General features: G+C 56.7%; 4 protein-coding genes across 4 annotated transcripts; 2 read left to right on the top strand and 2 right to left on the bottom strand.

Moving 5' to 3' along the window:
* Positions 1-80: 80 nt before the first annotated feature.
* B0I36DRAFT_344402 (secreted aspartic proteinase precursor) lies at positions 81-1,540 on the top strand (the record flags this gene model as incomplete). Its single annotated transcript, XM_046156255.1, has 3 exons — positions 81-342; positions 446-539; positions 634-1,540. The coding sequence occupies 3 exons, from the start codon at positions 81-83 to the stop codon at positions 1,538-1,540; spliced, it is 1,263 nt and encodes a 420-aa protein (XP_046018759.1).
* A 1,135-nt stretch (positions 1,541-2,675) lies between these two features.
* On the bottom strand, positions 2,676-3,398 carry B0I36DRAFT_357970 (uncharacterized protein; the record flags this gene model as incomplete). The annotated part of the gene is made up of 4 exons (XM_046157883.1): positions 2,676-2,698; positions 2,819-3,087; positions 3,161-3,250; positions 3,328-3,398. The coding sequence occupies 4 exons, from the start codon at positions 3,396-3,398 to the stop codon at positions 2,676-2,678; spliced, it is 453 nt and encodes a 150-aa protein (XP_046018758.1).
* Positions 3,399-9,673: 6,275 nt separating this feature from the next.
* Positions 9,674-11,787, top strand: B0I36DRAFT_344399 (uncharacterized protein; the record flags this gene model as incomplete). The annotated part of the gene is made up of 2 exons (XM_046156254.1): positions 9,674-10,738; positions 10,801-11,787. The coding sequence occupies 2 exons, from the start codon at positions 9,674-9,676 to the stop codon at positions 11,785-11,787; spliced, it is 2,052 nt and encodes a 683-aa protein (XP_046018757.1).
* Positions 11,788-11,996: 209 nt separating this feature from the next.
* B0I36DRAFT_235191 (uncharacterized protein) lies at positions 11,997-13,193 on the bottom strand (the record flags this gene model as incomplete). Its single annotated transcript, XM_046149381.1, has 2 exons — positions 11,997-12,496; positions 12,536-13,193. The coding sequence occupies 2 exons, from the start codon at positions 13,191-13,193 to the stop codon at positions 11,997-11,999; spliced, it is 1,158 nt and encodes a 385-aa protein (XP_046018756.1).
* Positions 13,194-13,200: the final 7 nt, after the last annotated feature.

Below are 13,200 nucleotides of genomic sequence, written 5' to 3'. Positions count from 1 at the left end.
ATTCCGGGAAGCTTCCGCTGACTAGAAGTCGCAAGACAAACCTCCGACTACCCGTTGCCAGTCCCATCACGAGTCTGAATATGTGGGCGGCAATGTCGTTCTGCCGCCTGCTCTCAGTGCTGGTCACGCTGGTCGCCTGCTTCGTAGCCACGAACCATGCCGCCGAGGAGGCTAACATTAGCAAGCGCACCGTCTCGATTCCTTTGAGGCACAATGTTGATTCTGTCCGCAACCCCCACTGGGAGCACTACCGCACCCTTCGGAAGCACAACATCCCCATTCCCGGGCGGCTACAGGAAATCGTGCGGGAAACCTCCCCTCACAAGTTTGTGTCCAACAATGGTCAGTTACTGTTTCTTTTACAGTGATAGCCACCTGGATTCTAAGATGCAGACGAGGTTTTGAAAGCTGACAACTTCTGCAGAATCATCAATCCCCGCCATAGCCCACGGTGGTGATCTTCTCTGGCTCGCTCCGGTCCAAATTGGCACTCCACCACAGACATTATATTTGGACCTAGACACTGGCTCTACGGACACGTACGTTCTGTTTCATTGCAGTTTCTTCTTTCTTTCTTATAATGTTCTTGTTTTTGTTTTCGTTTGAAGGCGGGTTGCTCACTGTTATTGTTAGCTGGGTTTTCTCGACCGACACCGACAAGCGCAACGTCAACGGACAAGACTTGTATCATCCTGCCAAGTCAACAACCGCGGAACTCATTGATGACTGCACCTGGTCCATCATGTATGGCGACTTCTCGACGTCGTCGGGGATTTGCTATCGAGACACGTTCGCCTTTGGTGATATCAAGATCGAGGGAATGACGATCGAATCGGCGATGCATGCATCGTACATGTTCACAGAGACAGCTGCCATGTCCGGACTCGTTGGTCTTGCATGGAGCTCACTTGCTCAGATGGTGCCCAAACAACCTTGTCTGATCGATTTCTTGCCTAGAATGATGGCCGAGCCACTCTTCACCGTCGATTTCGTTCACAACGGCACTGGCTCATTCAATTTTGGCTTCATCGACAAGAACTTGTACAAGGACGAAATCAAGTATGTGGATGTGGATACCAAGGACGGATTTTGGACAGTTGATTACCACGGCTTCAGGATTGCTGGTGACAGCATCAAGTATGAGTTTGCCAAGCCAAAGCCTGTCATCGTCGATACTGGCTCAACACTGCTCTTTGCGCCAGAGGCTGCTGTTAAGAAGTACTATGACTTGGTCCAGGGGGGGAAATTCTCCAACAAGGAATACGCCTACACGATTCCATGCGACACAACACCACCAGATTACATTGTGGAACTTTCCGATGCACACGGGAACAAGGTCGAAACTACAATCCCGGGCGAATACGTCATCTACGCACATCTCAGCGACAACGAGTGCTTCGGCGGCATCCAGTCGCTTGGATCATTCACTGACCTGCAAGGTATTCTTGGAGACATGTACCTTAAAAGCGGCTTCGCGGTATTTGACATCGGAGAGAAAAAGTTTGGCATGGCCCCAAAGCCCTTGGACACAGACTCTTGAGCACAATCAGACCCGAGGGTCGTGAAATCGATATGGCAGTCCACAGCGGCAGGTCAGCGACACCTGAATAACCTTGGAGGGAGGCTCCAGGATTATGTTGGTGGCAAGCCGTCTTTGGGACACAGATACTCATCACTGCCTGCGTGGTGTGTGGAGTGACGAAGTGCTCTCCGAGTAGTGTTAGACTCTGATAACAAACCCTAGCGCCACAGGCTAGCTTCTTCAAATAAGACGTAACATGTTGCACGCCCAGCATTTGCCATTTTGCAGGAGCAATCGTATGGACATTTGTGCGGATTCGTTCGGTATGATCGTCGACTGTGTCTTTAAATTGGTCTATTGGTCATAAGCTGTAGCTGAACGAGACAGGATAATACTAAGTCCTAGCTGCCCACCGAACTCCAGCGTGCCCAACCCTTACTGGTACGCATGTGCAAGCTCTCGGCTTCACACATACTTGTCATGCCTGTTCGGAAATTCCTCTCCCTTGATCGAGGCATAACAGATTAGATAGTTCGGCGTGATTGTTATGCGTAGCTGCCGAGCTTTCTGCCGCTCGAATGAGCTACGGAAAGGGACCAAAACAGATCATCAATGCCCCCCTCCCGGGACACGTCAAAATGCCCCTGAAACCGAGGGATTGCAAGAACCCAAAAACTCCACCAAAGCAAAGTGATGTGAACGCCGTAAAACGCCTTTCCACGGACGGCGGCCGTGTCGGCCGTGGATGTGTCGATTCGTATGGTTGTCGAGGTAGAACGAGGGATATCTTGGATGTTGCCGGCTCGAGAGAACGACAAATGCGGAAACTCAAATTGAATGCTGGGAAATGCCTGGGACGCCCATGCCCGTCATGGCGGACCGCAACTCTGACTCGTGCAACAAGGGTTCGCACTAGGAGCGCCGCCACGAGTATCCGAACTCCCAACAAAGAGCAACTCTGCAGCTCTAACAGCAATTGGTGCATGAAAGAATGCCGGGCTACCAGTGCGAGAACAGATGCCGGGCTAGACGCAGTCGATTGGCTTGATTGCGACTCATTAACTGCGCGGAGGCGGCGAACGTCCACCCATTAGGAATCGTGGGCTGGGCCGGACAGCACAGGCGGATATGTAAACTTGCTGGTGGTGCTAATCTATTGGTCGCGGTCACCGCCGTCTTCCAGAGGAAGCTGCGTTAGCACAAATCATTTCAAATCCAGGACGGGAGGCGGTTTCCAAGTCAGGGATCTCTCCCTTGGGGGACGCGCCGCCACGGGGTCCCTGAAGAGGAACTCACCTTCGCTGGCTGTGGGGGTAGGGGGCATGGCACCTCCGTGGAGCGGCTGCTGCTGCTGGGTTGGCTTGGCAGTGTTGGGGCGTGACGTCTGGGTCTTCTGGGCGTCGTCGGCCGAAGCTGTCTGGAAAGCGCCGTCGACGGCTGGTCGCTGGCCGCGAGGCGAGCCCATGGGCACGGCAGCACCTCCGCTCTTGAGGCGCTCCTCCATCTCGCGGATGCGGGCCTCGAGAGATTCGAGCTCGCTGGTATGACCACGCACTTGCTGCTGGCTGATATGCGTTGACAAGAAAAGACGTTAGCATGGCGGTGTCTGCGACCCCGGGGCCTAGAACGCGCACGAACCGAGTCTTGACCTGGTTGTCGAGGTCATCGATGCTGTTCTCGATCTTGAAGATGTCCATGAGCTCCGCACTAAAGGAGCGAGCTATTGTGCTATAATCGGGGGGGCCATTGCGAGTTAGCATAGAGCCGCTGGCAGCGCGGGTTTCTTGACCGTGGCAGAGACGTACGACTGGGGACGACGGCCACTGGGCTGCCAGTCGGCGTCGAGCTCGGCGTCGGTCTTGTTGTAGGAGCTCATGTTGGATGGCGATATGGAGCTGTGCTGCTGAGAATGGATGAAGCTAGCTGGAGGATGCTGGTTGCGGGTGTCGTGAGACCGGAGGGAAGCGGTTGCTAGTAGATGGGAGACTGGGAAAAAAGGGAGGGAAGAAGGTGGACGAGGAAGGGCAGCGCGGCGATCGGCGAGCAGATGGCGGTGGGCAGGACGGCGTTGTTGTATGATTAGGGGACGAGCCTCTAGGGCGGGATTAGTAGTTAGGGTGAGGGACGGGAAGCTGGCGCTGGCGCCGACGAGCATTAATTAGCAGAGTAGCGCGGCAGGGGAGGGGAGCCAGGGGCATCGAGGGGGGGCCGCCGCCTGGTGAGGGAGGGAGGGCATACTGATCAACGCATGTGCACCATTGTGATGAGCGAGGTTATGCGCGGGAAGCAAGGTCACTGACAGCGGGCTGTCAGGCGGACCAGGTACCACGCGCGCACGCGAGGCTGTCATAAGGCTAGGGGGGGGCGCATTACTGTGTAAAGCACCGCTTGTGCAGCGTGGTGTGGTGTGGTGTGGTGGGGAGGACCCTTGGCTTTTCATGGTCAAGGAGTGTTGTGTGTGCCTCTGGCCTCGTGGGGCATTCGACCTGGTGGTTCAACACTTGCTTTCCCGAGGCTCCACGATTATTCTCATCATGTTCCCTGACCACCACAGGCGAGCCACGACATGATTTTGGTATCCGCCATGGCTGCGCCGATCATGCTCCAGATGCGGATGTCCACTCTTAGCAGCATTCCAGCCCTGCATGATCATCATCACTGCATCACTTGAGTCGAGTCCCAGCTCCGTGGGTTGTTCCCATGGCTCCCACGCACGCCTGAACGATCACCACCACCGCCGCTTTAACCAGCGTGGCCGGCCTGACGGGCGCTTGACGTGCATGGATCAGGGTACCCTGGCCATCCGCATGGTGACGGCTCGGGCATCTGCGAATGACTTCATGCCTGCTGAACTGTGCAGCCCCCCAGATGACTTGCCAGTCTCATCCCAACTGCGATGCCCACCGTGCCACCCTCGGCGGTGCACTCCCACACAGACGAGCTGGAGCGACCGCCAGCCATGATTGTGATTATTGCTACAATACAGTGTGATGCCAGTGCTCGCGCCGGCGAGAGAGACTCCTGGTCGGCCTCCCTTGCTGAGCCTGGCACCACTTTCCCGACTTTCGAAGCCCTCGTCGAAGTCCGTTTTTTCGGCTGTCAAATCTCCAACCTGGGCATGTATCACACGGCATCTGGAGTGTATCCCACAGTTCAGTTTGCAAGCAGAGGCCGTTGCTAGAACAAGTGGACCTCACGCTAGCCAGCGTCCCCTCGAGTCACTCCACGAGTTCCATGTGGGGTGGCTGATTGATTCAGGGGCTTGTGAGAGAGGTTCAACGCACCCAGATGGCCTCTCCATTTTACGCCATTCCTGTATTCCCAACGGGCATCGCCCTTACCTGTGCCAGAGAACAAAGCCTCGGCTTCGCTGCTCATGAGCCTGGGACCAATACTGTCTGACCATAGCAAAAGCAGATGAAATACATTATGTTTCGTTTCAGACGCTCATGTCCGGTTATACTTAATTATCACGACTGGTCAGTGTCAAGAACCTTAAGAACGGATGCTGACTGCCAGCCCCTTCTCGCCCCTATCCCAGGATCCCTTAGCTTTTCACGACACAAACCACGACGGGGGTCGAAGGATGCTGCCCAAATGGAGCACTTGATCCACACGACAATTGACCAGATCCGCCTTCATTTCGCATGACATGGGCCCGTCATTTATGGCCCTTGCCCAGTGGCCCAGCCGAGTGCCGTGCAAATCGAGTTCATTTGCATTGGATACAAGTTGCTAATGGAGGAGTGAGCACCCACAGCTGATGCCGTGCTTCTCCTTGCATAAAATCTCATGCCATACAGAGCCTGGTGAGCATCCACGGAGAATCGAGAAATGCCTGCGGAATTCTCCAGTCTGGAGTAAAGCCCGCGCTAAATTTGGGATAGGCAGGGGAGCAAGTGCACTACCTGTGGTATCGTCCGCGGATCGTCTCGTAGATCACCATCCCGACTCCATACTACCTAGCGATCGATGTTGAACAAGACGTTACTGATTACGGCCTGTATGCTCTGGGGAATTTGGGGTACGGCAAGGTTCGTGCTGCCACCATGTCGTGCTGGCACATCTTTGCACATTCAAAGCAGTTTGCAAATTGACCTTTCGTGGTTTCTGTTTTTGTGAATCAACCGACAGCCGGCCTGTCTGGTGTCGCGCATTCGTTATACCTCGCATAGCGCGTCTGACAGCTCTTGATAGTTTACTGCTGTCACTGGATATTTGGCTGATAGCGTTCCTTTTCAGAACCCAGAAAGCCGACCCTTCATTGGGACGGGTTCTGCTCCAGCCTGATGCAGCCATTCAGAAGCGCTACTTGGGACGGACCAGCCTGGTGGAGTCACGCGTGCTGCACCACCTGGGCAGGCCGCCACGCCCAGTCATGGGTGATGCCAGGTAGCTGCAACCCCAAATCTCACAGGAGTCTGGCGATTGAGCGCGCCTGCAGCTTCCAATACTGCATCAACCATCCGAAAATCTTTGTCGCGACAATCGCCCACCCGACCGTGCATCGCATCATCTCAGACGCGTCACCACTGTAGCCAGGTGCCTCGCGCATTGCTGCACGCGTCTCTGACCATCTCCGTATGTGATGGACTTCCTCTCTGGGCAGCGATGCGGATTGTGACGCAAGATCTCGCCAGGCTACTAACTGCAAGCAACAGACCGTGGCGCCCATTCACCTCGCACAGCGACGCGACGGTCCCCTCGACCACGGGCGAGGCGGATCTTGGGGCATGACCAATCCGACAGTATACACCAACCTCGAATCTCTGTTCCTGTTCCAGCTCCTCCCCAAGCACGGCTTCCTGAACGGCGCCTTTGGCCGGATCTCCGACGAGCTCCGCAACACACCTCTGATCCGCGAGCAAGTCACCTACGATGCGGCGAGACTGAGCCCCGAGGCTCTTCAGGAGCTCGCTCTGCGGCTGCTGCGTGACGAGCAGAGGCGCGAAGCCGAGATTGCCGAGAAGAACGCCGCGGGGCTCTCTCCGAACTCAAAGAAGCGCAAGTTGCAAAGCCCACCTCTGCCCTCCCTCGAGGATGCACACAGATATGTCGATCGATTGCCCCTTCTCGTAGAGAGGCTGTACGCGCGATACCGAGAAGTGATTGTCAAGGAGATTAGGGAGGATGAAGCACGGCTAGAGGGCATACAACGCGAGATTAGTGAACTCGAGAAGGTCGGGAATGGTACTGAGCTTCAACCTCAATTACGAAAGGATGCAACGGCGGCTGCACCCAGCGCGGTTGCTGCTGCAACCGAGCAGCAACCTACCAAACTGAATGGGCAGGTTCCGCCGTATTCGGCCTCGGTTCCTCCGCCTTCGACTACTGCCACGAAAGCCCAAGAAATCCAAAAGCTTCGGGCAGCGACTTCGAGCCCTGCGCCCGCGCCGATTGCGCCCTTGGATCGCAAGTCAGCACAAAACAGCCCGTCTCCAGCACCTCCTGGGCCAGCACGCCAGCCAGCGGACGCACGACCCGGGCTCGATGCCAGCAAACAACCGGTCAAAGGCCGGCCACCGAGTTCAGGTCCATCACCCGTCCTGCAGCACCCTCAAGCAGCTCAGACCCAGGCGCAAGCATCAAGGCCGAGCCCTACACCATCCAAGTCACCGTTGTCAGACACGTCATCAGTCCCAGCCGCAGTACCGCCGCCGTCAACCCAATCTCCGGCGATCAGCCAGGCCGGCCAAGCAGCGCAGACCGGTACAGCGCAGGCGACACCTTTGCAGTGGGAACCGCCTTATCAGCCGCCGCAACAGACAGCCATACCCTCTCCACGTCCAGCCTTTGTTCCTGGCGCACCGAAGCCGCCAGGATATCCGCCACAGGTCAATCCGGTTCAGGGCCAGGTCGCGCTCGCAGCTACTACCCCAAGACAAGTTGCTCCGCAAGGTCGGCCACCTGTACAAGGAAATGTACAACAAGGTGTATCTGTACAGCCGTCACCCCATGTAGCCAGCCAAGCCGCGCCCGCGACGCAGAATGTGCCTGCGGGCGCTGGGTTGGACACTACAGGACGACCTCTCCAAAGAGCGCAGGCCAATGCTCGGTCTCCTGCTCCGGGACAGACACCAGGCCGCTACGTGCCGCCTCAGGGTCCGAATGCTGCTGCGCAAACTCCAGTCAGACCTCCTGTGCCTTTACAGGCCGCCCACCCTCATGGCAGTGCTGTCAAGACTGGGGCCACCCCGATTATGCAAAGACCTCAAGCTGGGCGACCACATCATCCTCTGCAGCCGCAAACGCCGAGCACTCCTCAACAGCATCAACAAGCGGCCGTCAAGGCGTCCTTCGGCTCGCCCTACAGCCAGCATGCCCAGCTCGCAAGCGGTTCACGCCCGCCTTCCGCACAGCAGCCGCAGTTGCTACCGCATACAGCTCGGACGCCATCGATACCTAGGACGCCAGGTGGCACCATAGTGCCGGCCCATGTCATTCGAGGTCACGGAACCAAATGGGTGACGACTCCGACTCCTGCAACGCCGCGCATGGAAGACATGAAGAGCTATTTCGATGCAGCTAGCCCGGCATTCGAGCCGCTTAGTCCGCCGCTACCGAAGGCACAACTGCCCAAGCCACAGCCGTCGGTCCAACCGCAGCCACCCACAGCACCTCCTTCAGCAGCGCCGCCATCGGTATCAGCTGCGGAGGCAAAAACCAAGGCGCCAGAAAGCACCCCGCGGGCGGCCGAACCCGTCGTCACTCCGAAGCCTCGTGGACGCCCGCCTCGGAACCCACCCAAGCCTCCAGCAACGACTCCGTCACAGCCGGCAGTCAAACAGACAGTCCCCACAGGCGAGATGCAGGAGGATCCGATTCAGAGTATCAAAACCGAGGTGGCGACACCGCGGGCGCTGGAGGAGGTCGAAGAGACCGCCACCCCGCAGTCGGCTCAGGCCGTATCACAAGCATCTGTGGTCAAGGCTACAAACAAGCGGAAACGCGAGGAAAGCCCAGCGGTCACCCCGCAAAGGAGTTCTGGTCTTGCGACCCAGGTGTTGTGGACACGCTCCTTCCACAAAGTTAGTGCATCTGCGCTTGAGCAGGTCATCAGTCATCGTCATGCAAACATGTTTGCCCACGCTGTCAAAGAGCGTGACGCACCGGGCTACCGTAATATCGTGCTCCGGCCACAGGACCTGATGGGTATCAAACGGGCTATCAATCAAGGGTCTCGTGCAGCGAACCAGGCCGCCCAGTCCCTACCAGATTTTGATCCGAGCACGTCGCCTATGAACATCTGGTTGCCTATCTCGGCAGATCTGGTTCCGCCCCGAGGCATCATAAACATTGCGCAGCTGGAAAGAGAGCTCGTTCATATGTTTGCCAATGCAATCATGTACGCCCCTGATCCTGACCGAGGCGTTGGTCCCGCTTTTAAGAAACGGCACCGGGAAGGATCAGAGGATTCGAGCGAGGACGTTCTAGGATACGAGGTTGACGAGGACGGCATCGTCAAGGACACACGCAGCATGTTTGGAGAGGTCGAGAAGCTGCTGAGCGATCTACGTAACGAGGTGGACCGCAACGCACCGCCGCCTGTGGGTGGTCCAGGCCAGAGCAGGAGTATGAGTCTGGCCGGCGGCGAGGCCAGCACAGCAGAAGACGATGCCGACGAGCAGCCTGGTGATGCCAAGCGGCGCAGAGTTAGGGGTTGACTTTATGTGGGAAGCACCAAGCATATGACGTTGCCAGCCCTTCGTGCACATGCACGTAATCGCATCGAACCTCTCACCCAATATCTTTGAGAGCGTGCCGATACTTGTAGTTTTGCTGTATACCCCATCGTTAGGAACACAATAAGAGAGATGTGGCTCAAGCCAGACAACAATCTAAATTATGATGCCCAAAGACGGATGAGTGGAATATTGATTATGTCATCTGTGTGCTTTAAGTACCAAGACCGGTCTCCACTTTTCGGCACCCACTGGCTAAAGTGGTTGCTGGTGCCAGTCGCGTATCGTGGTAATGCTGGAACGCGTCTCCGGGTTTGTCTGGTGGCCAACCCAAATCATCCCCCACCAACAATTGCGGAATGCCTGAACGTTTACATCAATTACCACTCTTGCTTGACGTTTTCCTCTTTTTCTGATCTTTACCTGTTGGCACTAGGAGCTAAATTACCCGCATGGCTGACGCGCAACGATGGCACATCCCCGCAGGGTCGTTGCGGATTCAGATGACGATGACGACGATGAGCGTGATGAGGATGAGGAGGTCGACCTGATCGCCCATGACGCAGCAACGCAAGGAGATGAATGGCAGCGGGATCATAGTCCATCACAGCGACAGAAAGTGCCAGACGTAGCACAGCCACCGCTTAGCACGCCCCAGGCAGAGCCACTGAGCCCAGAGCACCGGCCTCGCTCCCGTCGAGAGGAGCGGCGACGGCGAGAAGAGCAAGGGGCAGATTCGTCGTTCTCGAACGAAAACCATGGCGACCAGTCGTCCGACTCGACGAGCCAGTCTGTATTTGCACGTATCGCGGCTGCTCAGCAGGAGAAGGTGCTCCAGCAATCTCGACTGATTGAGAATATCGTTCGCCAGTCGCAGAGAGTTGTTGGTGTTGGTGCTGATGACAATGGCAATGGCAATGGCGCAGAGGTCAATGGAATCTGGAATGCCGACGAGAGCAGCAGTGCGTCTGGTCAGCCTCACGTGGTTTTGGGTTTCGACAGTACAGCGAGCTCTATACCTGCTCAGGCGCGGAAACATGACGAGTGGGACATTCCAAGCAGCCCCGAGGCAGCCGAAGAGCGCTTGCCAACGAAATCGGAAACCCGGCGCACGACTACCACCCGCCGGGCCAGGGAAAGCTTGGAAAGCATTGGCGAAGATGCGACTGAGGGCGCCTCAAAAGTGACAACAGACTCCGTGGATGATGAGCTTACGGGCCATCTAAGCCTCCCGCAAGCAAAGAGGCAGCGGGTGTCCCTGCACGATACACTCGGAGACTCGACCAAAGGCTTCTACGTCGCCCCAAGCCATCTTACGACAATGCAGAAACTCGAGTATCAACGCGTCAGTGTGCCGCAAAACAGCTTGACTGTGGAGGCAACCAAGGGCACGCCAATCAGCCAGCAATTGAAGTCTAGTGGGGCCACGACGATTGCGTACACGACACCGAGTCGATATGCGTCATCGGGAGGTCGATATCCCTGGGAGTCTAGTGTGGTGGTTGAGGACGAAGGTGATCATGAGGTCATCAATGTAAGTTGGCCTTAACTTTTGACGCAGAATCAATGCGTAAGATTTGACCTGACCATCCCTAGATTCCTTCCTCCCCAGACGTGTTTGCACAGGAAGGCCCAAGTATATTACCTCAGCTGGAGGCAGACTTGCCTGAAGCAGGGCCTGAAGCAAGCTTTGCGTCGCCGGTCCGCTCGAGCATACGAGGCTCTGGCAAAAAGCGGAAATCAGTGAAGAAATCCGCAGACGACGAAGACGAAGACGAGCTTGCTGGCACGGATGATATGTGGGCATTTCAAGGCAAAGATGAACCCGAAGAGGCATACAGACCTCGTCCAAGCCGGCGTAGAATGAAAGCCGCGTCACCGAACAAGGATGAGACGCACGGCCACGAGAGCAAGCCAGATGAAAAGCACGAAGAGGATGAGTTGGCACTCACGAATAACGATGAGCAGACCTCAGCAATGGGTCGCAAGCGTCGAGTCGAAGTGCACGAGGATGAAGAAAAGACGCCAGAGGTAGCCATCGTCCCAAAGAAAAGGGGTCGGAAGAAGAAGCAGCCACCTGCTGCAGAGATGCCAGTGGAAGCAACTGTTGTCGAGGACGGAGCAGGCGCGCAACACAGTGAGCAGAATCTCGAGGCTGGTCTGTCAGAAGACATTGTCAACGAGCTGCCTGAAGCACCAAAGAAACGACGTGGACGTCCAAAAAAGTCGGACAAAGCTAAAATAGCCAGCGTCGCTGAGCCTGGTGCGGATGGGCAGGACAATGCTGTGCTGAACACAAAGAACGAGGGCGACGATCAAAAGAATCGCACAGGGGTATCGGCAGATGAGGAGAAGCGACATTCGCCATCGCCGAAACGGACAGCGCTGGAGACGAAAGACGTCAATACGGGCGGCTCACTCAAGGAAGTCCCCAAGCCAGAGGGCGATGCTGGAGAGATGAGTTCTGCCAAGCCAGTGGCAAAATCAAGCACGCCCATGGGATTGCAGCGCACAGCTCAGTACCGAGTTGGACTGAGCAAGAAGTCTAGGATCGCGCCGCTGCTAAAAATCATCAGGAAATGAGTGGTCTACGTCACCATGAGCGCGTCTATAAGTGTATTGAACCAGGAGAGCACTTGCGCAACGCCCGAGATACCACATTACTTTTATGATAAACGATGATGAATACAATATGTCATAACCACCAATCAGGCTCACTCCCAGCATGGTGTCTTGATTGACTTGGCTGCAAATCGGTATGCTATACTACTGCACTCCTTATAAACGCATGCCTAATCAACGATGTCAAACTCAGCCACAACACCAAGATGATCAGTGATCCAGGGCTTATCGAATCCAAGATCAACCAGTTCCCTTCTCTGCTCTTCATCTTGTAGCTCCACGTCCGCGCCGAATCTCTCAAACTTGTTCAGCTGCAGGCCATTGCCATGGAAGTACACCTTGTCCATGCGCGAGCAGCCGTACCGTTCCCGCAGCACCGTCGCAGCCTGTTGTCCCCACGTATACCCGTCTTGGGTGTCCTCTTTCCCGCCGAGCTCGATATACGCGTCCTTCAGGCCGTTGTCGGCGTGCAGCGTCCTGTCGAACTCCTGGACAGCGTTGAAATCGCCAGCTAACAACGCCGCGTGGACTGTCTTGTCGGCCTCGGTGCCGGCCGCCCCGTCGCCGCCCTTCATATACCGCGCTGCAAGCTCGACTTGGGGCGGACGATAGGCGGGTTCCAGGGCCATGGACTCGAGGTGCGTGTTGCCGACGCGGAGGATCTTTGCCGCTTCTCTCGTCCCGCCGCTGCTGTTACCGCCGCCGCCACTGATGTCTATGTCCACGAACAAGACGTCGCGCTCCATGCGAGTCTTGGAGTAGTGCACCCGGAAGCAGGCTGCCAGTCCGGCGGCGGCAGCCAGCTTCCTGTCCACGAGCGTCGTGGTCCCGTAGTAGCCAGACGCCCAGTTCGCGTTGTCCAGGTCGGTCACGACAAAGTTGTCCCGCACCCAGGGGTTGCCCGCGATGGTGAGCAGGTCCGGCTCGGTGCACTCCTGGAGGAAGATGACGACGCCTCTTCCTCCTCCTGTGGGGGTCTGCGCCGCTGCCGCCGCCGCCGCCGCCGATAGTGTCGGAGAGATGAGAGTCTCGAGATGGCCCAGCGCCGCCGTCATCCGCGCCTCGGCAAAGGGCAGCATAAAGTCTACGTTCCACGCATACAGGGCGATCTTGGAGATGTGTCCCGCCGGTGACGACGATGGCGACGACGATGTCCCCGTTTGTCCTCCACCTTGAAGATCAGATGGTGGTGCTGATGGTGCTGATGATGATGATGTATGCGACGAGGGCTGTTGCGCTTCCCACTGGCCTGCGGCCGCGTTGTAAGCGTAGTATGCCTGCGGGTACGGCACGTCCGGCTGCCACGGGACCGACGTCTTTCTGGCCGCCTCGTTGCGGGCGACCGCTTGCTTGAAGAGCTCTTCCATTCTCTTT

Source organism: Microdochium trichocladiopsis (assembly GCF_020744255.1).
Source record: "Microdochium trichocladiopsis strain MPI-CAGE-CH-0230 chromosome Unknown B0I36scaffold_1, whole genome shotgun sequence".
NCBI classification, from domain to species: Eukaryota; Fungi; Ascomycota; class Sordariomycetes; order Xylariales; family Microdochiaceae; genus Microdochium; species Microdochium trichocladiopsis.
The sequence above is the reverse complement of the archived record's forward strand: the minus strand, read 5'-3'. Positions and strand labels throughout refer to the sequence as shown.